The sequence below is a fragment of the Babylonia areolata genome, chromosome 2, assembly GCF_041734735.1.
Source record: "Babylonia areolata isolate BAREFJ2019XMU chromosome 2, ASM4173473v1, whole genome shotgun sequence".
Classification (NCBI taxonomy): domain Eukaryota; kingdom Metazoa; phylum Mollusca; class Gastropoda; order Neogastropoda; family Buccinidae; genus Babylonia; species Babylonia areolata.
In genome coordinates, this window is record NC_134877.1 from 71,803,879 (window position 1) to 71,828,513 (window position 24,635).

Genomic DNA, 24,635 nt, shown 5'->3' on the forward strand with positions numbered 1-24,635 from the left:
ATGCGGTTCGTGCAGTTTGAATGGAACGGTCGGCTCGGGGTGGGGGTGGAGCAGAGTGAAGGAGGAGACATCGTGGATGTGACGGAGGTGGACCCCACAGTGCCGCACAACATGAGGGACTTCATTCAGGGAGGCCCTCCACACCTGGCCGCCGCCACACAGTGAGCACTGACCTGTGTGGTCATCGCTGGGAGGGGGGGGTGCCGGGGGGGGGGGGGGGGGCAATGTGAGCACTGACCTGTGTGGTCATCGCTGGGGGGGGGGGGTGCGGGGGGGGGGGGCAATGTGAGCACTGACCTGTGTAGTCATCGCTGGGAGGGTGGGGGGTGGGGGGCAATGTGAGCACTGACCTGTGTAGTCATCGCTGGGAGGGTGGGGTGGGGGTGGGGGGGCAATGTGAGCACTGACCTGTGTAGTCATCGCTGGGAGGGTGGGGGGTCGGGGGGGGGGGGGGGCAATGTGAACACTGACCTGTGTGGTCATCGCTGGGAGGGTGGGGGGTGGGGGGGGGGCAATGTGAACACTGACCTGTGTGATCATCGCTGGGAGGGTGGGGGGTGGGGGGTGGGTGGGCAATGTGAACACTGACCTGTGTCATCATGGCTGGGAGGGTGGGGTGGGGGGGGCAATGTGAACACTGACCTGTGTGATCATCGCTGGGAGGGTGGGGGGTGGGGGGGGGGGGCAATGTGAACACTGACCTGTGTGATCATCGCTGGGAGGGTGGGGTGGGGGGCGGGGGGTGGGGCAATGTGAACACTGACCTGTGTAGTCATCGCTGGGAGGGTGGGGTGGGGGTGGGGGGGGCAATGTGAGCACTGACCTGTGTGATCATCGCTGGGAGGGTGGGGGGTGGGGGGGGGGGGGGGCAATGTGAACACTGACCTGTGTGATCATGGCTGGGAGGGTGGGGGGTGGGGGGTGGGGGGGCAATGTGAACACTGACCTGTGTGGTCATCGCTGGGAGGGTGGGGGGTGGGGGGGGGGGGCAATGTGAACACTGACCTGTGTGATCATCGCTGGGAGGGTGGGGGGTGGGGGGTGGGGGGGCAATGTGAACACTGACCTGTGTAGTCATCGCTGGGAGGGTGGGGGGTCGGGGGGGGGGGGGGGCAATGTGAACACTGACCTGTGTGGTCATCGCTGGGAGGGTGGGGGGTGGGGGGGGGGGGCAATGTGAACACTGACCTGTGTGATCATCGCTGGGAGGGTGGGGGGTGGGGGGTGGGGGGGCAATGTGAACACTGACCTGTGTGATCATGGCTGGGAGGGTGGGGGGTGGGGGGTGGGTGGGCAATGTGAACACTGACCTGTGTGATCATGGCTGGGAGGGTGGGGTGGGGGGGGGGGGGCAATGTGAACACTGACCTGTGTGATCATCGCTGGGAGGGTGGGGGGTGGGGGGGGGGCAATGTGAACACTGACCTGTGTGATCATCGCTGGGAGGGTGGGGTGGGGGGCGGGGGGGGGGGCAATGTGAACACTGACCTGTGTGGTCATCGCTGGGAGGGTGGGGTGGGGGGCGGGGGGGGGGCAATGTGAACACTGACCTGTGTAGTCATCGCTGGGAGGGTGGGGGGTGGGGGGTGGGGGGCAATGTGAGCACTGACCTGTGTAGTCATCGCTGGGAGGGTGGGGGGTCGGGGGGGGGGGGCAATGTGAACACTGACCTGTGTGGTCATCGCTGGGAGGGTGGGGGGTGGGGGGGGGGGCAATGTGAGCACTGACCTGTGTGGTCATCGCTGGGAGGGTGGGGGGTGGGGGGGGGGGCAATGTGAACACTGACCTGTGTGATCATGGCTGGGAGGGTGGGGTGTGGGGGGTGGGGGGGCAATGTGAACACTGACCTGTGTGATCATCGCTGGGAGGGTGGGGTGGGGGGCGGGGGGGGGCAATGTGAACACTGACCTGTGTGGTCATCGCTGGGAGGGTGGGGTGGGGGGCGGGGGGGGGGGAATGTGAACACTGACCTGTGTAGTCATCGCTGGGAGGGTGGGGTGGGGGGCAATGTGAACACTGACCTGTGTGATCATCGCTGGGAGGGTGGGGTGTGGGGGGTGGGGGGGCAATGTGAGCACTGACCTGTGTGATCATGGCTGGGAGGGTGGGGTGGGGGGGGGGGGGGGCAATGTGAACACTGACCTGTGTGATCATCGCTGGGAGGGTAGGGGGTGGGGGGGGGGGGGCAATGTGAACACTGACCTGTGTGATCATCGCTGGGAGGGTGGGGTGGGGGGCGGGGGGGGGGCAATGTGAACACTGACCTGTGTGGTCATCGCTGGGACGGCGGGGTGGGGGGGGGGGGGCAATGTGAACACTGACCTGTGTGATCATGGCTGGGGGGCGGGGGGGGGGGGGGGGCGGGGGCAATATGAGCACTGATGGGGGTGGGAGTGGGGGCACAGATGGTTGTTTTGTTGGTAATTTGTCAGTTATTTAGTGTGGGGCAGTTGGTGCGTTAGTCAATTGTTTAGGTGTTGGGTATGTGAGTAGTTTGTAGTTGGTGAGTGGAACGGGTAAGTTGGTGGGTTAGTTCCTGGGTTGTTAGTGGGTAGTTGGTTGGTATGGGTTGGATGGTGGGTAGTAGGTGTGTTACCTGGTGGGCTGGCTGTGGGCAGTTTGTGGGTTGTTGGTGGGTAGTAGGTGTGTTACCTGGTGGGTTGTTGGTGGATAGTAGGTGTGTTACCTGGTGGGTTGTTGGTGGATAGGTGTGTTACCTGGTGGGTTGTTGGTGGGTAGTAGGTGTGTTACCTGGTGGGTTGTTGGTGGATAGTAGGTGTGTTACCTGGTGGGTTGTTGGTGGATAGGTGTGTTACCTGGTGGGTTGTTGGTGGATAGGTGTGTTACCTGGTGGGTTGTTGGTGGGTAGTAGGTGTGTTACCTGGTGGGTTGTTGGTGGATAGTAGGTGTGTTACCTGGTGGGTTGTTGGTGGATAGTAGGTGTTACCTGGTGGGTTGTTGGTGGATAGTAGGTGTGTTACCTGGTGGGTTGTTGGTGGATAGTAGGTGTGTTACCTGGTGGGTTGTTGGTGGGTAGTAGGTGTGTTACCTGGTGGATTGGCTGTGAGCAGTTTGTGGGTTTTTGGTGGGTAGTAGGTGTGTTACCTGGTGGATTGGCTGTGAGCAGTTTGTGGGTTTTTGGTGGGTACCCGATGGTTAGTTGGCGGATACTTGGTGGGTAAGTCGGATGGTGGGTAGTTGGTGGATTGGTTGATTGGTTAGTTGGTGGATAGTTGGTGAGTAGTTGATGTGCTGTCGATGGCTTGGTTATAGGTGGTTGGTGGGTGGCGGGCGGGTGCATTGTGGTCGTCTGAAGGTCGTCTGGTGTGTCTGGTTTTGTTGGATCGTCAACTGTCCTTGTTTCCTGGCCAACCGCGAGGCCACATTGTCCACATGGACACGACTAAACAACTGTTGTAACACCTGTCTTCTGGACACGACTGAACACTGTTGTAACACCTGTCTTCTGGACACGACTGAACACTGTTGTAACACCTGTCTTCTGGACACGACTGAACACTTGTAACACCTGTCTTCTGGACACGACTGAACACTGTTGTAACACCTGTCTTCTGGACACGACTGAACACTGTTGTAACACCTGTAATCTGGACACGACTGAACACTGTTGTAACACCTGTCTTCTGGACACGACTGAACACTGTTGTAACACCTGTCTTCTGGACACGACTGAACACTTGTAACACCTGTAATCTGGACACGACTGAACACTGTTGTAACACCTGTCTTCTGGACACGACTGAACACTGTTGTAACACCTGTCTTCTGGACACGACTGAACACTTGTAACACCTGTCTTCTGGACACGACTGAACACTTGTAACACCTGTCTTCTGGACACGACTGAGCACTGTTGTAACACCTGTCTTCTGGACACGACTGAGCACTTGTAACACCTGTAATCTGGACACGACTAAACAACTGTTGTAACACCTGTCTTCTGGACACGACTGAACACTGTTGTAACACCTGTCTTCTGGACACGACTGAACACTGTTGTAACACCTGTCTTCTGGACACGACTGAACACTGTTGTAACACCTGTCTTCTGGACACGACTGAGCACTTGTAACACCTGTAATCTGGACACGACTGAACACTGTTGTAACACCTGTCTTCTGGACACGACTGAACACTGTTGTAACACCTGTCTTCTGGACACGACTGAACACTGTTGTAACACCTGTCTTCTGGACACGACTGAACACTGTTGTAACACCTGTCTTCTGGACACGACTGAGCACTTGTAACACCTGTCTTCTGGACACGACTGAACACTTGTAACAGAACAGAATAGAACTGAATTTGTTATCCTTGTTGCTGACTCGCAGCGCTAAGAATCTGACAGTTTGGTGACACACGGGACAGGGCAGTGGAGAGCGGTCACTTTGTTCACAAGCGGGAGAACCTGAAGGTGCTGGCCCCCATCACCAACCCAGAGAAGATCCTGTGTGTAGGCATGAACTACACAGACCACTGCCTGGAACAGGGCTGCCCTATGCCACAGGAGCCAGTCATCTTTAGCAAGTTCAACAGTTCTATCATTGGACCCACCGACGATCTGGTATATCCTCCAGTCACTCAGGTAACCGATCTCTCCTCCAGTCACTTAGGTAAATTTTCTATCCTCCAGTCACTCAGGTAACCTTTCTATCATACTGTCACTCCATACACTCGGGTAAACTTTCTGTCCTCCAATCACTCCAGTTACTTAGGTAATCTTTGTATCCTCCAGTCACTCAGGTAAACTTTCTATCCTCCAGTCACTCAGGTAAACTTTCTATCCTCAAGTCACTCGGGTAAACTTTCTATCCCCCACCGTTGTATTCTTCAGTCGCTCAGGTAAACTTTCTATCCTCAAGTCACTCAGGTAAACTTTCTATCCTCAAGTCACTCAGGTAAACTTTCTATCCCCCACCGTTGTATTCTTCAGTCGCTCAGGTAAACTTTCTATCCTCAAGTCACTCAGGTAACCTTTCTATCCTCCAGTCACAGCAGTCACTCAGATAACCTTTCTATCCTCCAGTCACTAAGGTAACCTTTCTGTCCTCCAGTCACTCAGGTAACCTTTCTATCAACCAGTCACTGCAGTCACTCAGGTAACCTTTCTATCCTCCAGTCACTCAGGTAACCTTTCTATCCTCCAGTCACTAAGGTAACATTTCTGTCCTCCAGTCACACAGGTAACCTTTCCATCCTCCACTCACTCAGGTAACCTTTCTATCCTCCAGTCACTCAGGTAACCTTTCCATCCTCCACTCACTCAGGTAACCTTTCTATCCTCCAGTCACTCAGGTAACCTTTCCATCCTCCAGTCACTCAGGTAATCTTTCTATCCTCCAGTCACTCGGGTAACCTTTCCATCCTCCAGTCACTCAGGTAACCTTTCTATCCTCCAGTCACTCGGGTAACCTTTCCATCCTCCAGTCACTCAGGTAACCTTTCTGTCCTCCAGTCACTTAAGTATCCTTTCTGTCCTCCAGTCACCAAGGTAACCTTTCCATCCTCCAGTCACTCAGGTAACCTTTCCATCCTCCAGTCACTCAGGTAACCTTTCCATCCTCCAGTCACTCAGGTAACCTTTCTGTCCTCCAGTCACTTAAGTAACCTTTCTATCATCCAGTCACCCAGGTAACCTTTCTATCCTCCAGTCACTCAGGTAACCTTTCTGTCCTCCAGTCACTCAGGTAACCGTTCTCTCCTCCATTCACTTAGGTAACCTTTCGGTCCTCCAGTCACTCCAGTCACTCAGGTAACCTTTCTGTTCTCCAATTACTCCAGTCACACAGGTAACAATTTTATCTTCCAGTCACTCCAGTCACTCAGGTAAACTTTCTATCCTCCTGTCACTCGGGTAACCTTTCTATCCTCCTGTCACTCAGGTAACCTTTCTATCCTCCAGTCACTTTGGTAACCTTTCTATCCTCCAGTCACTCAGGTAAACTTTCTGTCGTCCAGTCACTCAGGTAACCTTTCTATCCTCCTGTCACTCAGGTAACCTTTCTATCCTCCAGTCACTTTGGTAACCTCTGTACTCCAGTCACCTTGGTAACCTTTCTATCCTCAAGTCACACAGGTAACTTTTCTATCCTCCAGTCACTCAGGTAACCTCTCTGTCCTCCAGTCACTTTGGTAACCTTTCTATCCTCAAGTCACACAGGTAACCTTTCTATCCTCCAGTCACTCAGGTAACCTTTCTATCCTCCAGTCACTCAGGTAACCTTTCTGTCCTCCAGTCACTTTGGTAACCTTTCTATCCTCAAGTCACACAGGTAACCTTTCTATCCTCCAGTCACTCAGGTAACATTTCTATCCTCCAGTCATTCAGGTAACCTTTCTATCCTCCAGTCACTCAGGTAACCTTTCTGTCCTCCAGTTTCTCAGGTAACCTTTCTGTCGTCCAGTCACTCAGGTAACCTTTCTATCCTCCAGTCACTCAGGTAACCTTTCTATCCTCCAGTCACTCAGGTAACTTTTCTATCCTCCAGTCACTCAGGTAACCGTTCTCTCCTCCATTCACTTAGGTAACTTTTCTATCTTCCAGTCACTCCAGTCACTCAGGTAACCGTTCTCTCCTCCATTCACTTAGGTAACCTTTCTATCCTCCAGTCACTCAGGTAACCTTTCTATCCTCCAGTCACTCAGGTAACCTTTCTATCCTCCAGTCACTCAGGTAACCTTTCTGTTCTCCAATTACTCCAGTCACACAGGTAACAATTTTATCTTCCAGTCACTCCAGTCACTCGGGTAAACTTTCTATCCTCCTGTCACTCAGGTAGCCTTTCTATCCTCCTGTCACTCAGGTAACCTTTCTATCCTCCAGTCACTCAGGTAACCTCTCTGTCCTCCAGGCACTTTGGTAACCTTTCTATCCTCAAGTCACACAGGTAACCTTTGTCCTCCAGTCACTCAGGTAACCTTTCTATCCTCCAGTCACTCAGGTAACCTTTGTCCTCCAGTCACTCAGGTAACCTTTCTATGCTCCAGTCACTCAGGTAACCTTTCTATGCTCCAGTCACTCAGGTAACCTTTCTGTCCTCCAGTCACTCAGGTAACCTTTCTGTCCTCCAGTCACTCAGGTAACCTTTCTGTCCTCCAGTCACTCCAGTCACACAGGTAACCTTTCTGTCCTCCAGTCACTCCAGTCACACAGGTAACCTTTCTGTCCTCCAGTCACTCCAGTCACTCAGGTAACCTTTCTATCCTCAAGTCACACAGGTAACTTTTCTATCCTCCAGTCACTCAGGTAACCTCTCTGTCCTCCAGTCACTTTGGTAACCTTTCTATCCTCAAGTCACACAGGTAACCTTTCTATCCTCCAGTCACTCAGGTAACCTTTCTATCCTCCAGTCACTCAGGTAACCTTTCTGTCCTCCAGTCACTCAGGTAACCTTTCTATCCTCCAGTCACTCAGGTAACCTTTCTGTCCTCCAGTCACTTTGGTAACCTTTCTATCCTCAAGTCACACAGGTAACCTTTCTATCCTCCAGTCACTCAGGTAACATTTCTATCCTCCAGTCATTCAGGTAACCTTTCTATCCTCCAGTCACTCAGGTAACCTTTCTGTCCTCCAGTTTCTCAGGTAACCTTTCTGTCGTCCAGTCACTCAGGTAACCTTTCTATCCTCCAGTCACTCAGGTAACTTTTCTATCCTCCAGTCACTCAGGTAACCTTTCTGTTCTCCAATTACTCCAGTCACACAGGTAACAATTTTATCTTCCAGTCACTCCAGTCACTCAGGTAACCGTTCTCTCCTCCATTCACTTAGGTAACCTTTCTATCCTCCAGTCACTCAGGTAACCTTTCTATCCTCCAGTCACTCAGGTAACCTTTCTATCCTCCAGTCACTCAGGTAACCTTTCTGTTCTCCAATTACTCCAGTCACACAGGTAACAATTTTATCTTCCAGTCACTCCAGTCACTCAGGTAAACTTTCTATCCTCCTGTCACTCAGGTAGCCTTTCTATCCTCCTGTCACTCAGGTAACCTTTCTATCCTCCAGTCACTCAGGTAACCTCTCTGTCCTCCAGGCACTTTGGTAACCTTTCTATCCTCAAGTCACACAGGTAACCTTTGTCCTCCAGTCACTCAGGTAACCTTTCTATCCTCCAGTCACTCAGGTAACCTTTGTCCTCCAGGCACTTTGGTAACCTTTCTATCCTCAAGTCACACAGGTAACCTTTGTCCTCCAGTCACTCAGGTAACCTTTCTATGCTCCAGTCACTCAGGTAACCTTTCTATGCTCCAGTCACTCAGGTAACCTTTCTGTCCTCCAGTCACTCAGGTAACCTTTCTGTCCTCCAGTCACTCCAGTCACACAGGTAACCTTTCTGTCCTCCAGTCACTCCAGTCACACAGGTAACCTTTCTGTCCTCCAGTCACTCCAGTCACTCAGGTAACCTTTCTGTCCTCCAGTCACTCCGGTCACTCAGGTAACCTTTCTATCCTCCAGTCACTCCAGTCACTCAGGTAACCTTTCTATCCTCCTGTCACTCCAGTCACTCAGGTAACCTTTCTGTCCTCCAGTCACTCCAGTCACTCAGGTAACCTTTCTATCCTCCTGTCACTCGGGTAACCTTTCTGTTCTCCAATTACTCCAGTTACGCAGGTAACAATTTTATCTTCCAGTCACTCCAGTCACTCAGGTAACCTTTCTATCCTCCTGTCACTCAGGTAACCTTTCTATCCTCCAGTCACTCAGGTAACCTCTCTGTCCTCCAGGAAACTTTGGTAACCTTTCTATCCTCAAGTCACACAGGTAACCTTTCTATCCTCCAGTCACTCCAGTCACTCTAACCCTAACCTTTCTATCCTCCAGTCACTCAGGTAACCTTTCTGTCCTCCAGTCACTCCAGTCACTCAGGTAACCTTTCTATCCTCCACTCACCCAGGTAACTCTTCTAACCTCCAGTCACTCCAGTCATTCAGGTAACTTTTCTATCCTCCAGTCACTTAAGTAACCTTTCTATCATCCAGTTACTCAGGTAACCTTTCTATCATCCAGTCACTCAGGTAACCTTTCTATCCTCCAGTCACTCAGGTAACCTTTCTATCATACAGTCACTCCAGTCACTCAGGTAACCTTTCTATCATACAGTCACTCAGGTAACCTTTCTATCATACAGTCACTCCAGTCACTCAGGTAACCTTTCTGTCCTCCAGTCACTCCAGTCACTCAGGTAACCTTTCTATCCTCCAGTCACTCAGGTAACCTTTCTGTTCTCCAATTACTCCAGTCACACAGGTAATAATTTTATCTTCCAGTCACTCCAGTCACTCAGGTAAACTTTCTATCCTCCAGTCACTCAGGTAACCTTTCTGTCCTCCAGTCACTCTGGTAACCTTTCTATCCTCAAGTCACACAGGTAACTTTTCTATCCTCCAGTCACTCAGGTAACCTCTCTGTCCTCCAGTCACTTTGGTAATCTTTCTATCCTCAAGTCACACAGATAACCTTTCTGTCCTCCAGTCACTCAGGTAACTTTTCTATCCTCCAGTCACACAGGTAACCTCTCTGTCCTCCAGTCACTTTGGTAACCTTTCTATCCTCCAGTCACTCAGGTAACCTTTCTATCCTCCAGTCACTCAGGTAACCTTTCTGTCCTCCAGTCACTCCACTCACTCAGGTAACCTTTCTGTCCTCCAGTCACTCCACTCACTCAGGTAACCTTTCTATCCTCCACTCACTCTGGTAACCTTTCTGTCCTCCAGTCACTCCAGTCACTCAGGTATCCTTTCTGTCCTCCAGTCACTCGGGTAACCTTTCTATCCTCCAGTCACTCGGGTACCCTTTCTGTCCTCCAGTCACTCCAGTCACTCAGGTAACAGGTAACCTTTCTATCCTCCAGTCACTCAGGTAACCTTTCTGTCCTCCAGTCACACAGGTAACCTTTCTCCCTGTACTGTGTTGCATGGTGAAGTCATGGTGTTATGGTTTCAGTGATGATGATTTTATTGTGATAGTGATGATGATGACATGGTGACAGTGATGATGATGTTATAGTGATAGTGATGATGATTACATTGTGACAGTGATGATGATGTTATAGTGATAGTGATGATGATTACATGGTGACAGTGATGATGATGTTATAGTGATAGTGATGATGATTACATGGTGACAGTAATGATGATGTTATAGTGATAGTGATGATGATGACATGGTGATAGTGATGATGTTATAGTGATAGTGATGATAATGACATGGTGACAGTAATGATGTCATGGTGATGATGATTACATGGTGACAGTAATGATGATGTAATGGTGATGGTGATTACATGGTGACATGAATGATGCTGTCATGGTTATGGTAAGGTCGTGGTGACATTGACGGTAATGTCTTGGTGATGAAAGCATGTCTCCAGAACATAAAAATTAATGGCATGATTGAGGAACTTCAGGAAGACAAAGACATTCAAAGTAGCAGGGGAATGATCATTTGCATATCACGTGATGCCTGGTTTATCGACAATGTCATACCTAAATGACAACGAAACAACACTCAGAGGAATAATAGCTGAGTTTTAATGGTTGGAAGTTGAAGAGTAGAATTTGCTCTGTGTGTGTGTGTGTGTGTGTGTGTGTGTGTGTGTGTGTGTGCATCAATGAGAGTGCATATAATATAACGAGAGAGCTACTTACTGTTGTTCAGCATGAGCTGATTCACAGTGTTTCCCTTTCAGCAACTGGACTGGGAAGTGGAGCTAGTCATTGTCATGGGCAAAACAGCCAAAGATGTCCCGGTGAGTGCAGTTCACCTCATCATCTGAAGTCATTGTCATTCATAAATATGTCCCGTGAGTGCAGTTCACCTCATCATCCAAAGTCATTGTCATTCATAAAGATGTCCCGTGAGTGCAGTTCACCTCATCATCCAAAGTCATTGTCATTCATAAATATGTCCCGTGAGTGCAGTTCACCTCATCATCCAAAGTCATTGTCATTCATAAATATGTCCCGTGAGTGCAGTTCACCTCATCATCCAAAGTCATTGTCATTCATAAAGATGTCCCGTGAGTGCAGTTCACCTCATCATCCAAAGTCATTGTCATTCATAAAGATGTCCCGTGAGTGCAGTTCACCTCATCATCCAAAGTCATTGTCATTCATAAAGATGTCCCGTGAGTGCAGTTCACCTCATCATCCAAAGTCATTGTCATTCATAAATATGTCCCGTGAGTGCAGTTCACCTCATCATCCAAAGTCATTGTCATTCATAAAGATGTCCCGTGAGTGCAGTTCACCTCACCATCTGAAGTAATTGTCATTCATAAAGATATCCCGTGAGTGCAGTTCATCATCCAAAGTCATTGTCATCCATAAAGATGTCCCGTGAGTGCAGTTCACCTCACCATCCAAAGTCATTGTCATTCATAAAGATGTCCCGTGAGTGCAGTTCACCTCACCATCTGAAGTAATTGTCATTCATAAAGATATCCCGTGAGTGCAGTTCATCATCCAAAGTCATTGTCATTCATAAAGATGTCCCGTGAGTGCAGTTCACCTCACCATCTGAAGTAATTGTCATTCATAAAGATATCCCGTGAGTGCAGTTCATCATCCAAAGTCATTGTCATCCATGAAGATGTCCCGTGAGTGCAGTTCATCATCCAAAGTCATTGTCATCCATAAAGATATCCCGTGAGTGCAGTTCATCATCCAAAGTCATTGTCATCCATGAAGATGTCCCGTGAGTGCAGTTCATCATCCAAAGTCATTGTCATCCATGAAGATGTCCCGGTGAGTTCAGTTTAACTCATCATCTGAGTTCATTGTTGTTGATAAAGATGTCCTGTTGAGTTCAGTTCAACTCATGATCTGAATTGTTCACTGTGACACTATTCCGCTTTCGTTTTGCTCGTGCTGCTTGGATACAGGGTGACTCAAGATGTCATCACTTTGTGTTCACAGTGGCTCATGACAAAAAGGAATCATGCAGTCTCGATCATATCCCACATTCTATATTTTACCAATGTTTAGAAGAATCTATATTTTACCAATGTTTAGAAGAATTACTACCAACTATAACCAGTACCATGAATATATCCTTGACCTCATGTGTTGTCCCACAGTCCTTCAAGCATTTCTTGGTGTGTCCCCTTTTGAAGAAAGCTGGTCTTGATCCCGAAAATCTGAAAAACTATAGACCAGTATGAAACCTCCCATTTCTGTCCAAAGTTTTAGAACGTATTGTGCTCAGCCAGCTTATGAAACACCTCAAGATCCACAGTCTCCTGGGGCCATTTCAGTCAGCATACAGAAAGGGACACAGCACGGTAACGACCTGTTGCTAGCATCTGATGCAGACAAGGTATCCATTCTGTGGACCTTTCTGCAGCATTTGACACAATAGACCATGACATTATGGCCAGAAGGTTGCGTGCTGTGTTCGGACTCAATGGTACTGTTCTGAAATGGTTTCATTCCTACTTATCAGGTCGCACACACTCTGTCCTTGTAAATGGAAGCCAGTCTGTTTCATCAGATATGGAGTACCACATGGTTCCGTCCTGGGACCAGTACATTTTATACGCACAACGTCTAAGCTTGATCATCCAACAGTCTGTATCTCACTATGATTCTCAACTGCCTGATTCTACTATTCCCTCTGAAATTCCATGTTTGGCTTCTAAATTTAAAACTGGTATAGAAAATGTAGCAAAGTGGATGAAACAAAACATATGATAAAACAGAACTCATGTTGACTAGTAATAATAATAAGCTCAAGCAGATAAATACAACGTATATCGTTTGTTCTTACATAGAAATTTCTTTCTCTAGCTCTGTCCGCAATCTTGGTTTTTATCTAGATTCATCCCTCACGATGGAAACTCATGTGAACCACTTGTGTAAAGTTCTTTACCTTCAGCTTCGTAAGATAAATAAAATCCGCCCCTTCCTGTCTGTTGATGCCGCCAACAAACTTGCTGTTGCCCCCATTTTATTCCACCTAGATTATTGCAATTCTCTCTTAGCTGGCCTTCCCAGTGATAAACTCAACAAGCTCCAGAAAATACAGAATAGCGCAGGTCGGCTTGTCCTTAAAAAGTCGATGAGGGAGAGTGCTGCTGCTCTCCTGCGGCCAATTCATTGGTTGCCTGTTCAAGCCAGAATTGAATACGGAGTTGCCTGTCTATGCTTTCAGTGCCAGAATTGTGATACCACACCTTCATATCTTTCTGAGCTTGTTAACCCGTACTTGCCAAATAGAACATTGAGATCTCTTGATTACTCCCAGCTAATTGTTCCCCGATACTTTAACTCCTGTGGAAAGAGGTCATTTTCCGTCTTCGACCCAACAACATGGAATTCTCTGCCTATTGCTCTCAGACAAACAGTTCATCTATCTACCTTTAAAGCAAATCTTAAAAGATGCAGAGGAAATCTTGACTGCAGGACTTGAAACAGGTGAAAAAAAATGGGTCAAACTGACCTGTAGGTGGTAACTGGTCCTTTGGTGAAGGAATTTCCCTACGTTTCGGGCCCTAGGCCCTTCTTCATGGGGAGATTTTCTCACCACCTACAGGTCAGTTTGACCCATTTTTTCGCCTGTCCTCAAATCTTAAAATTTATCTCTTAAAAAAAACAACAACTTGTCATAACTCAGATAGTGCTGTTGTCCCAGGCTGACGGCAATGTGAGTGTGTGTGATGTGTGAGTAGAGAGAATGGGGATGAGTAGATGGATGGTGGTGGTGTGGTTCGAAAGGGAAAATGATTTTCACTCCTTTTACCATTTTTACATTTTCTATCCAAAGGTTTATTTTACAATTAATTTTTTTTTTACAAAATATATGGCATGCAAATTACAATAATGCTACTTTTTACATGTATGTATTTTAAGTGGAAATTGCTATTACCTCAGCCGTTTAATCATGTGTGTGTGTGTGTGTGTGTGTGTGTGTGTGTGTGTGTGTGTGTGTGTGTTGGAGTGTAACAGTTGTAGTATTGAGAGTATGTTACTTTGTGGGTATTGTGCATTGTGTTTTATATAATATCATATAATTCTGTGCTATGTTTCTGCTACTTTTTATGTGCTTTCTTGTTTCACTTTAGGTACTGGATTGTTAAGCACTTAGAGCTTGCTCGTGCTTGAATGATAGTGCTATATAAAAATGAAATATTGTTATGACGTCATCACTTTGTGCTGTTGTGTTGAAGGAGATTCATGACATCATCACTTTGTGCTGCTTGTGCTGTGCAGGAGGACAGAGCCATGGACTACGTGTTTGGGTTCACGGTGACTGATGACATCATCACTTTGTGCTGTGCAGGAGGACAGAGCCATGGACTACGTGTTTGGGTTCACGGTGACTGATGACATCATCACTTTGTGCTGTGCAGGAGGACAGAGCCATGGACTACGTGTTTGGGTTCACGGTGACTGATGACATCATCACTTTGTGCTGTGCAGGAGGACAGAGCCATGGACTACGTTTTTGGGTTCACGGTGGCTCATGACGTCAGTGCCAGAGACTGGCAGGCCAAAAATGGGAGACAAGTTCTGTTGGGCAAATCCATGGATGGGTTTTGTCCCTTGGGTCCCGCCATCATCACAAAGGATGACGTGAAAGGTTTTGCTTTGTTTCCGTGTCTTACCGGTACACCTATGTTTACCTGTGTTTACAGGCTAGAGCCCAAGCATTGCAGGTTTGCTCTCTTCCTGTGTGTCTTCCCGGTGCTCTATGATTACGGGCTGGAGGCTCCAGCATCAAAATTTGGGAATCACGAAAGAAAATATGTCAGATCTACACAACCGGTCACTGTCAGTGATGTCCCCACATCCTGACACTGTGAGCGATGTGTTCAGATCCCCACACTCAAACACTGTGAATGATGTGTTCAGATCCCCACACCCTGACACTGTGAATGATGTGTTCAGATCCCCACACACAGACACTATGAGTGATGTGTTCAGATCCCCACACTCAGACACTGTGAGCGATGTGTTCAGGTCCCCACACCCTGACACTGTGAGCGATGTGTTCAGATCCTCACATCCTGTCACTGTGAGTGATGTGTTCAGATCCCCACACCCTGACACTATGAGTGATGTGTTCAGATCCCCACATCCAGACACTATGAGTGATGTGTTCAGATCCCCACACCCTGACACTGTGAGTGATGTGTTCAGATCCCCACACCCTGACACTGTGAATGATGTGTTCAGATCCCCACACCCTGACACTGTGAATGATGTGTTCAGATCCCCACACCCTGACACTGTGAGTGATGTGTTCAGATCCCCACACCCTGACACTGTGAGCGATGTGTTCAGATCCCCACACCCTGACACTGTGAGTGATGTGTTCAGATCCCCACACCCTGACACTGAGTGATGTGTTCAGATCCCCACACCCTGACACTGAGTGATGTGTTCAGATCCCCACACCCTGACACTGTGAGTGATGTGTTCAGATCCCTACAACTTTTCACTGTCAGTGATGTGTTCAGATCCCCACACCCTGACACTGTGAATGATGTGTTCAGATCCCCACACCCTGACACTGTGAATGATGTGTTCAGATCCCCACACCCTGACACTGTGAATGATGTGTTCAGATCCCCACACCCTGACACTGTGAATGATGTGTTCAGATCCCCACACCACTGTCAGTGATGTGTTCAGTGTGATGATGTGTTCAGATCCCCACAACCTGATATTGTGAGTGATGTGTTCAGATCCCCACACCTTGACACTGTGAATGATGTGTTCAGATCCCCACACTCAGACACTGTGAGTGATGTGTTCAGATCCCCACACTCAGACACTGTGAGTGATGTGTTCAGATCCCCACACCCTGACACTGTGAATGATGTGTTCAGATCCCCACACCCTGACACTGTGAGTGATGTGTTCAGATCCCCACGACCTGAAGCTGTGGACCCGTGTGAACGGAGTGACCAAACAGGACAGCAGCACCAACCAGCTGGTGTTCAAGACTCCACAGCTGGTAGCTTTCATCTCCAGGTCAGTGCCCCCACACCACACCACACCCCTCCTCCCCCACACACCCTCCACGCCTCTCTTCCCCCCACCCCCCCATCCCCTCCACCCTTATACACCTTTCTTCCCCCACACTCCTCCTCCCTCCTCCACCCCCACACCACACCCACACCCCTCCTCCTCCACACACCCTCCACACCTCTCTTCACCCACCCCCTCCACCCTTATACACCACCTACACTCCTCCTCTCCCCTCCACCCCCACACCCTCTACCCCCACACGATAATGACATCATTGGTGTTTCTAGATTCATGACGCTAAACCAGTTGACGTCATTAATGACATCACTGGTGTTTGCAGGATGCTAAAACCAGGTGACGTCATTAATGACATCTCTGGTGTTTGCAGGTTCATGACGCTAAAACCAGGTGACCTCATTCTCACTGGCTCGCCACCTGGTGGTGGTGCCTTCCGCAAGCCGCCCGAATTTCTCAAGGTAGGAGTCGGCTTTCATGCCATGTCTAGATATCTGCACTTTCATCATTTGTTGTTTCAAACACACACATAGCATTAAGGGCGTGTAGTACTCAAATATATAGTACATTTGTGATCTCATCATTTTGTTTGTTAAGCACACATTTTGTACTGAGGCTGTGTGTTGTGAAATGTATATTGCTATATGAAGCCACACAGTGTGTTCTGAAATGTAAATTGCTATGTGAAGCACATAGTACTGAGGTTGTGTTGTGAAATGTATATTGCTATGTGAAGTGTAGAAGAATGAAGGGTGATAGTTGGAAACCTTGATAGACAGGCCAGACTTGCTGTGTTATTAAGACATTCTTTTTCCTTTGTCTGCATTCATCAGGCTGAAAACATCAAGTGTGTGGTCACAGGTAAAACAGCAAAACAGTGTACAGGCTGAGTGATCCCTCATAACATGAATACGGTCACTGTCGAGCAGAGTTCACGAGGAACTGGTGATCAGACCACAACTCCTTACAAGAAGCACATACTACTGTGGCTGTGTTCTGAAATGTATATTGCTGTATGAAGCACACAGTGTGTTCTGAAATGTATATTGCTGTATGAAGCACATAGTGTGTTCTGAAATGTATATTGCTCTATGAAGCAGATATTGCTGTTACGTATGCGTGAGGCGTGGAATGTAACAAAATGAATGATGTTCAATGTCTCTCACAACCTCACTTCATGTGTAATGTCAGCGTGCGTTATGTTCGTGTTTTCTCTCTCACACACCACACATACTCTTCCAGCTACAAGTACAAAATCAGACCACTTGAAGGTTGATAGTGTTTGCCAACGCTGATTTTTTTTCATAAACCAAACAAAGCATAGATATTTGTCCACATACTAATTTTCAGTCCTAATCAAATCTTGATAACATACACATATTTCTATGGGTTAATTATCAACAGTTTATAATCATACACTCCACAACAAGATTCATCTATCAAACACCATCACTCCTCCAATCAAAATAGAGTATCAAAAAATAACTTTCTTCTCTTGAGCAGTGTCTTTTCCAAGTTCACATCCACCATCGAAAAAACATGTGCATGTATCTTCAACTGATACTAGAGTATGTTTTCACTCCCATTCTCACTGTTTCTCAAAGATATTTCTCTGCTCCACTATCTTAATACCACATCCACATCAACTTATTTCTTCCTTCACTCTACATTTCTCACACCATACTCATTAAAGACATTTCTCTGTTCCACTATCTCAATACCACATCCACATCAACTTATTTCTTCCTTCACTCTCTACATTTCTCGCATCATACTCATTAGGGATTATTTCTTCACTTTGCTTAATCATCCAACACAGACAACTTAATGTCTTCTGCTTCCAGATTTAGCAGTCTCTCTTTTTATATTTCAATGTCTTCTAAGGCTTTCTCACTGCCCTCTTCATGACGAAGAATGAAGATGGAAGGACTCGCACATCAGCGTTCAGCTTGCCAGTGGCCCAACCGCCACCGCAATGTCGCCTCTTTGTCGATCAGTTCAGACAGAACACCGCAATGTCGCCTCTTTGTCGATCAGTTCAGACAGAACACCGCAATGTCGCCTCTTTATCGATCAGTTCAGACAGAACACCGCAATGTCGCCTCTTTGTCGATCAGTTCAGACAGAACACCGCAATGTCGCCTCTCTGTCGATCAGTTCAGACAGAACACCGCAATGTCGCCTCTTTATCGATCAGTTCAGACAGAACACCGCAATGTCGCCTCTCTGTCGATCAGTTCAGACAGAACACCGCAATGTCGCCTCTCTGTCGATCAGTTCAGACAGAACACCGCAATGTCGCCTCTTTGTCGATCAGTTCAGACAGAACACCGCAATGTCGCCTCTCTGTCGATCAGTTCAGACAGAACACCGCAATGTCGCCTCTCTGTCGATCAGTTCAGACAGAACACCGCAATGTCGCCTCTTTATCGATCAGTTCAGACAGAACACCGCAATGTCGCCTCTCTGTCGATCAGCTGCAACAGGAAGTACACCTCGGCAGTCCAGATGTGCAGATGGTGTCAAAGTTTTTAAAAAGTGGATTAATTAATTTTGATGAGGTTTGATTATGGACATCATTGTTTACCTCCATATCAGAGCGTTCAGAAATTGCTTTAAAAAAACGGAAAAAAACACTTTAAAAAAAAATCTGTCTTCATGTTTTCGCGTAGTATAATGTCCATTTTAACAAATGGTGTCAATTCCCAGTGTAATGGAAAGCCTAGTGTAATGTCCATTTTAACAAATGGTGTCAATTCCCAGTGTAATGGAAAGCCTAGTGTAATGTCCATTTTAACAAATGGTGTCAATTCCCAGTGTAATGGAAAGCCTAGTGTAATGTCCATTTTAACAAATGGTGTCAATTCCCAGTGTAATGGAAAGCCTAGCAGGTGATACACCGGGAATGATGATTTTGATAGAATGTTTACGTAATGAATGATGTCCAGCATCAAAGTTTTCATATGGGATTAACATTCGTTCAAGAGATAATTTTGGCTTCTTGCTTCATAATGTAAAGGAACGCACTCCTAATAAACAATAATTTGGATTTGTACCCCAGGCACGTTGTTGCACAGAAACATTGATGATCTTCCGTCGTGTGCTATTTTTAGCAGCCCATTTTAGGGGGGTTAACTTCCGTCCAGATCAAATTACTGTAAAACTGACAGGGATTGGTAGTTTATATTGTCTCAGGTGTGTCGTTGGGCATTTTTCTACATTATTGCAAAGCACACGCAACATAAATGGATAAGTTTTTTTGTCATAGAAAATACACAACCATCAATGTGCCCACCTTTTGGCAGTGAGTCAAATAGCGTGTAATTGCGAACGGTCAGGTCAGGTCATTAGATCTGCTACAAGTAACATGTAATCCAGTACAACCTGTTCAGGGTCGGGTTGCCGGCGACTAAACCGGCACTCCCACTGCTCCCTTCCGGGACTGGTGAGGCGGGTGGCTAGACACCCTTATGGAGATCCATAAAAGGGCGTTGGCTCAGGCGAGCCACCGACGGCCATCTAGCTCCACTGTGCTGTGTGCATGCCACACGCAGTTGGCCCCCGGGGTGTGTCTACCCATGCATGCGAAGTCTGGATCCGGCAGAATCTGCGGAAGAAACCTATCGGTTCAACGGAGAGGAAGGCGGTTACAGCAACGCACTGTGGAGTGCAGAGAGCAAGATGAGACACCGAAAGGATATCTTGGTCATCCACTGCATCCGTGCTCATCCTCCAGTCGTCTCGACTTAGTCTTGCCACTGGAAATTGGTGGACCCGGACGAGAGAGTGAGGTCGACGTTGCGCAGCTCCTCTTCACTTTAAACAAACTCATCGCGCAAGTCATCAGTCATCCAAAATGACCTTTCATGCTTCATCACTTCATCACCCCCAAGTCCTGTGGCGACAGGCGAGCGACGAAACGACAGGTGTGGGTACACTGGCAGTCGCAGCCGCAGACCTGCACGCAGGCGGCTCAGGCCATAGGGTCGTTCTTCGTCGACAGGAGCAGCGATGGAGCTCGGCAGCCGTCTGAGCGTCTGAGCAGCCCTCTTTAGGAATGCACTGCTCACCTCCCTGGCATGAGGAAGGGGCTAGAAAAGGTGCCCTAAAAATTGCCTGCTCCATATCACCCTGGCCAGCATACCGCGGCTGGCGGGGACCCTACATCAGCAGTCGAAACAAAAAGAAAGAAAAGAAAAAAAACAAGGATCGTTCCTCTCACCATTGGTGCTTGGAACATAAGGACTCTCCTGGACAGAGATAACGCGGACAGACCCCAAAGGAGAACGGCACTAGTTGCATCCGAACTCGCCAGATACAACATTGACATCGCAGCCTTGAGTGAGACTCGGCTTGCAGGCGAAGGCGAGCTCTGTGAATGGGGATCTGGTTACACCTTCTTCTGGAGTGGACGAGGAAGCGAAGAGCGACGTGAGGCTGGCGTTGGTTTTGCAGTAAAAAACAGCACTTGTCAGCAAGCTAGCTGGAATCCCAAAGGGAGTCAACGATAGGCTTATGACCATGAAACTCCCACTGGCATCTGGCCAGAAGCACCTCACCATTGTCAGTGCCTACGCCCCAACCATGACCAACCCGGATGAAGTGAAGGCGAAGTTCTACGAGGACCTTCACTCTGTCATTGCTGCTATCCCTAAAGCAGACAAGCTCATCATTCTTGGGGACTTCAATGCTAGAGTTGGCTCTGACTACATCTCCTGGGATGTAGTGATTGGAAGGCACGGTGTGGGCCACTGCAACCCAAATGGATTGCTTTTGCTTCAGACTTGTTCAGAGCACGAACTGCTGATAACCAACACAGTTTTCTGCCTCCCTACCCGTAACAGGACGTCATGGATGCACCCTCGCTCAAAGCATTGGCATCTCATCGATTACGTCATCATCAGGAAAAGGGATAGGCAAGATGTACGTGTAACAAAGACCATGTGCGGTGCCGAGTGTTGGACAGACCATCGCCTTGTAGTCTCGAAGCTGAATATTCGAATCCAGCCCAAGAGACGCCCCCAAGGCCAGAAGGCTCCAAAACGGCTCAACATCGCTAAGCTGAATAACATCACCATCAAACAGTCTTTTGTGGAGCTGCTGGAAGATCGTCTGGAATCTGCCTCTCTGGACAACCAGAATGTGGAGTCTGACTGGAGGACCCTGCGTGAGCTGATCTATAGTACAGCTTCAGAGACCCTGGGACCCATGACCAGAAAGCACAAAGACTGGTTTGATGAAAACTGTGATGAAATCAAGCAGCTTCTGGATGAGAAACGCCGTCTGCATCAAGCCTACCTGAGCAACCCAAAGTCCACATCAAAAAAAGGATGCGTACGATGCCATCCGCAGGACTGTTCAGCAAAAGTTACGCCAGATGCAGGATAAGTGGCTGAGTGACAAAGCTGATGAGATCCAGGGATATGCTGACAGGCACGATATGAAGAGGTTCTATGATGCCTTAAAAGAAGTCTACGGCCCCACATCCTCAGGATCATCCCCCCTCCTCAGTGCAGATGGGAATACCTTGATCACCGAGAAGGAGAAAATTTTCGAACGCTGGGCTGAGCACTTCAACAGTGTCTTAAATCGCCCTTCCTCCATAAATGATGAAGCCATAGACCGTCTCCCACAAGTCCCCATCAACGAAGCACTGGACGATCCGCCAACACTTCTTGAGACCCAGAAAGCAATCCGTCTGCTATCCAGTGGCAAAGCACCTGGCTCAGACTCCATACCAGCAGAGGTCTACAAGGATGGAGGCACTGTGCTGACTGAGAAGCTCCATCAGCTGTACTCACTTATGTGGAAAGAAGAGACGATCCCCAAGGATTTCAAAGATGCATCTATCATTCACTTGTACAAGCGAAAGGGGAACCGGCAAGCCTGTGATAACCATCGGGGCATTTCCTTGCTCTCCATCACAGGCAAGATACTTGCCAGGATCCTACTAAACCGCCTCACAGCACACCTTGACCAAGGTCATTTGCCTGAGAGCCAATGTGGATTCCGGAAAGAGCGCGGAACCACCGACATGGTGTTTGCTGCAAGGCAGCTGCAAGAGAAATGTCAGGAGCAAAATGCTGATCTGTTCTCCACCTATGTCGACCTCACTAAGGCCTTCGACACCGTGAGTAGAGAGGGACTGTGGAAGATCATGGCCAAGTACGGATGCCCTCGGAAATTTATTTCCTTGGTCAGCCAATTCCATGAAGGCATGCAAGCTCGAGTCCAGGACAATGGCGAAACATCTGCTCCTTTTGCTGTCACAAATGGTGTCAAGCAAGGCTGCGTCCTGGCTCCAACGCTGTTCAGCCTCATGTTCTCTGCAATGCTTACTGATGCCTTCAGAGATGGCGATGTTGGAATCGGCCTAAAGTACCGAACAGATGGCAAGTTGTTTAACCTCAGAAGGCTTCAAGCAAAAACGAAGGTCATGACAGACATCATCAGAGACTTTTTGTTTGCTGATGATTGTGCCCTCAACGCTGGATCTGAAGCTGACATGCAACTCAGCGTTGACAAGTTTGCCACTGCCAGCAGGAACTTCGGCCTTACCATCAGCACGAGGAAAACTGAAGTTCTCCATCAGCCAGCCCCAGGGAAACCCTACGTTGAGCCCAACATCACAGTCAATGGTCAGAGACTCAGTGCGGTGGAGCGGTTCACATACCTTGGCAGCACACTGTCACGAAATGCGACCATCGACGATGAAGTAAACGTCAGGATTGCAAGAGCAAGCGCAACTTTTGGTAGACTCAGTGCAAATGTCTGGAACAGAAGAGGCATTAGTCTTGAGACCAAGCTAAAGGTCTACAGAGCAGTAGTTCTCCCCACACTACTGTACGCCTGCGAAACTTGGATAGTGCACCAACGACATGCCAAGAAGCTGAACCACTTCCACACAACGTGCCTCAGGAAGCTACTGAACATCAAGTGGCAAGACAGGACCCCAGACACAGAGGTGCTCGCAAAAGCCACCCTTCCCAGCATCTTCACCATCCTGATGCAGTCCCAGCTTCGCTGGGCTGGACACGTGGCGCGCATGCCAGACCATCGGCTGCCCAAAAGGCTCTTCTATGGCGAGCTGCAACAAGGGAAGAGATCACACGGAGGTCAGAAGAAGCGCTTCAGAGATACTCTGAAAGTCTCTCTTAAAGCGTTTGATATCAACCCTGACTCCTGGGAGGAATCTGCAGTGGACCGTGACAAATGGCGCGCTGCTGTGCACAAAGGCGCCAAGTTGTGCGAGGCCAACAGGACTGCAGCAGCTGTTCAGAAGAGGCAGGCCAGAAAGTCACGGGCAAACAAGCTCCCTGACAATGATATGCCTGTCTTTGTCTGCCCCAACTGTCAGCGAACATTTCGTGCGCAGATTGGACTATTCAGCCATCTGCGCATTCACAGATAGATTCATGAGCATCCTCCCCCCCCACCCCACCACCACCCTCCCCCCATCCCCCAGCTGGATGACAACGATGGTCATCATCGATCTCGATGGACACACCACCAATTGCGAACGGTTCGTGTACCGCACCAATTCGAAGCTTTCTCACCACACAAATTTCACAATTTAACGTATGCTTCGATATCGTTTTAATACTTTAATGGATGTCCACTTAAAAGAACCGATCAAACATCAACTATTTCTGGCTTTTTTCGCGCTCTTTCTTCTCTTCGCGCACTACTGCTGAGTAAGTTCACAAACGTGCTCTGAAATCCTAAAATCAAGGGAAGCAAGTAGTAGGACTTGAACTTTTGACACGGTTTAAAATAGCTGATTTGATGGGATATCTTGAATGAATTGTGCATTACCACTGTCGTTTGCGTTAGACCATAGGTATTTCGACTTGTCTATTCACGAACAATGATGCACAGTTACTGAGCGCTCTAAAAAGGGGTTTATGTGTGGTGTGGGGTGTGTGCGTTAAAATGTACGTTTGTGTAATTGTGTGTGCATGTGTTCAAAACCAACAATACAACAGTCTGGTGTGATGTTTCAATAATATGGTATGTCTAATGAGTTCAACACTTTGTTTTTATTGTTCACATGTACTCAAACCCATCATTCGGAATTAGACTTGCCCGTTCGCATTTACCGTAAGATACCTCTGATATTTCAGCCATGGAACAAAACATTGACAAGAAGAAGTAGAAAAAAGCTTTTACTGCTGCAACCAATCGAAGAAAACCTTCAGAAAATAGAAGAGCTAAAACTGACAATCGAACAATATGTTATTTTATACAATGCACACGTTAAGCTGATCGCTTCGACTGGATCTTTCGCAGTGAGGTCTACCCGTCCTACTCATTATTAATATATAGTGCATATATTATGGGGGGAAAAATATATATACAAAAAAGAATCAGAAACTGGTATAGATATTTTTGATTAGGGGAAATTATTCCATTGCAGGTCGCTGACAATTACACGGTGAATTTCAGTCCAGCGTTTGTGTCTTAGTGATTGACTGAATGATTATTGATAAGTAAAATAACTGAAGTGACCTCCAAGATCGTGTGCACACTTCATACCGCGCGCTCGTGCATATGTGTGTGTGTTTCAGAAGGGGGACGTGGTAGAAGTGGGAATTGAGGGCATTGGCAAACTGACCAACAGAGTGGTGTGA

General features: G+C 48.0%; 1 protein-coding gene across 1 annotated transcript; it reads left to right on the forward strand.

Moving 5' to 3' along the window:
- On the forward strand, positions 1–24,635 carry LOC143279577 (oxaloacetate tautomerase fahd2, mitochondrial-like). The gene is made up of 7 exons (XM_076583661.1): positions 1–161; positions 4,390–4,606; positions 10,707–10,766; positions 14,437–14,596; positions 15,885–15,993; positions 16,379–16,466; positions 24,573–24,635. Exons 1-7 carry the CDS (start codon positions 1–3, stop codon positions 24,633–24,635), a joined length of 858 nt encoding a protein of 285 aa, XP_076439776.1.

Bases quoted from the DNA above. Each gene is read 5' to 3' on its own strand.
- LOC143279577 (XM_076583661.1), top strand. From the start codon at position 1: ATGCGGTTCGTGCAGTTTGAATGGAACGGTCGGCTCGGGGTGGGGGTG. The intron at 162-4,389 runs GTGAGCACTGAC...CACACGGGACAG, and splicing joins CACCTGGCCGCCGCCACACA to GGCAGTGGAGAGCGGTCACT. The intron at 15,994-16,378 runs GTCAGTGCCCCC...TGGTGTTTGCAG, and splicing joins CTGGTAGCTTTCATCTCCAG to GTTCATGACGCTAAAACCAG.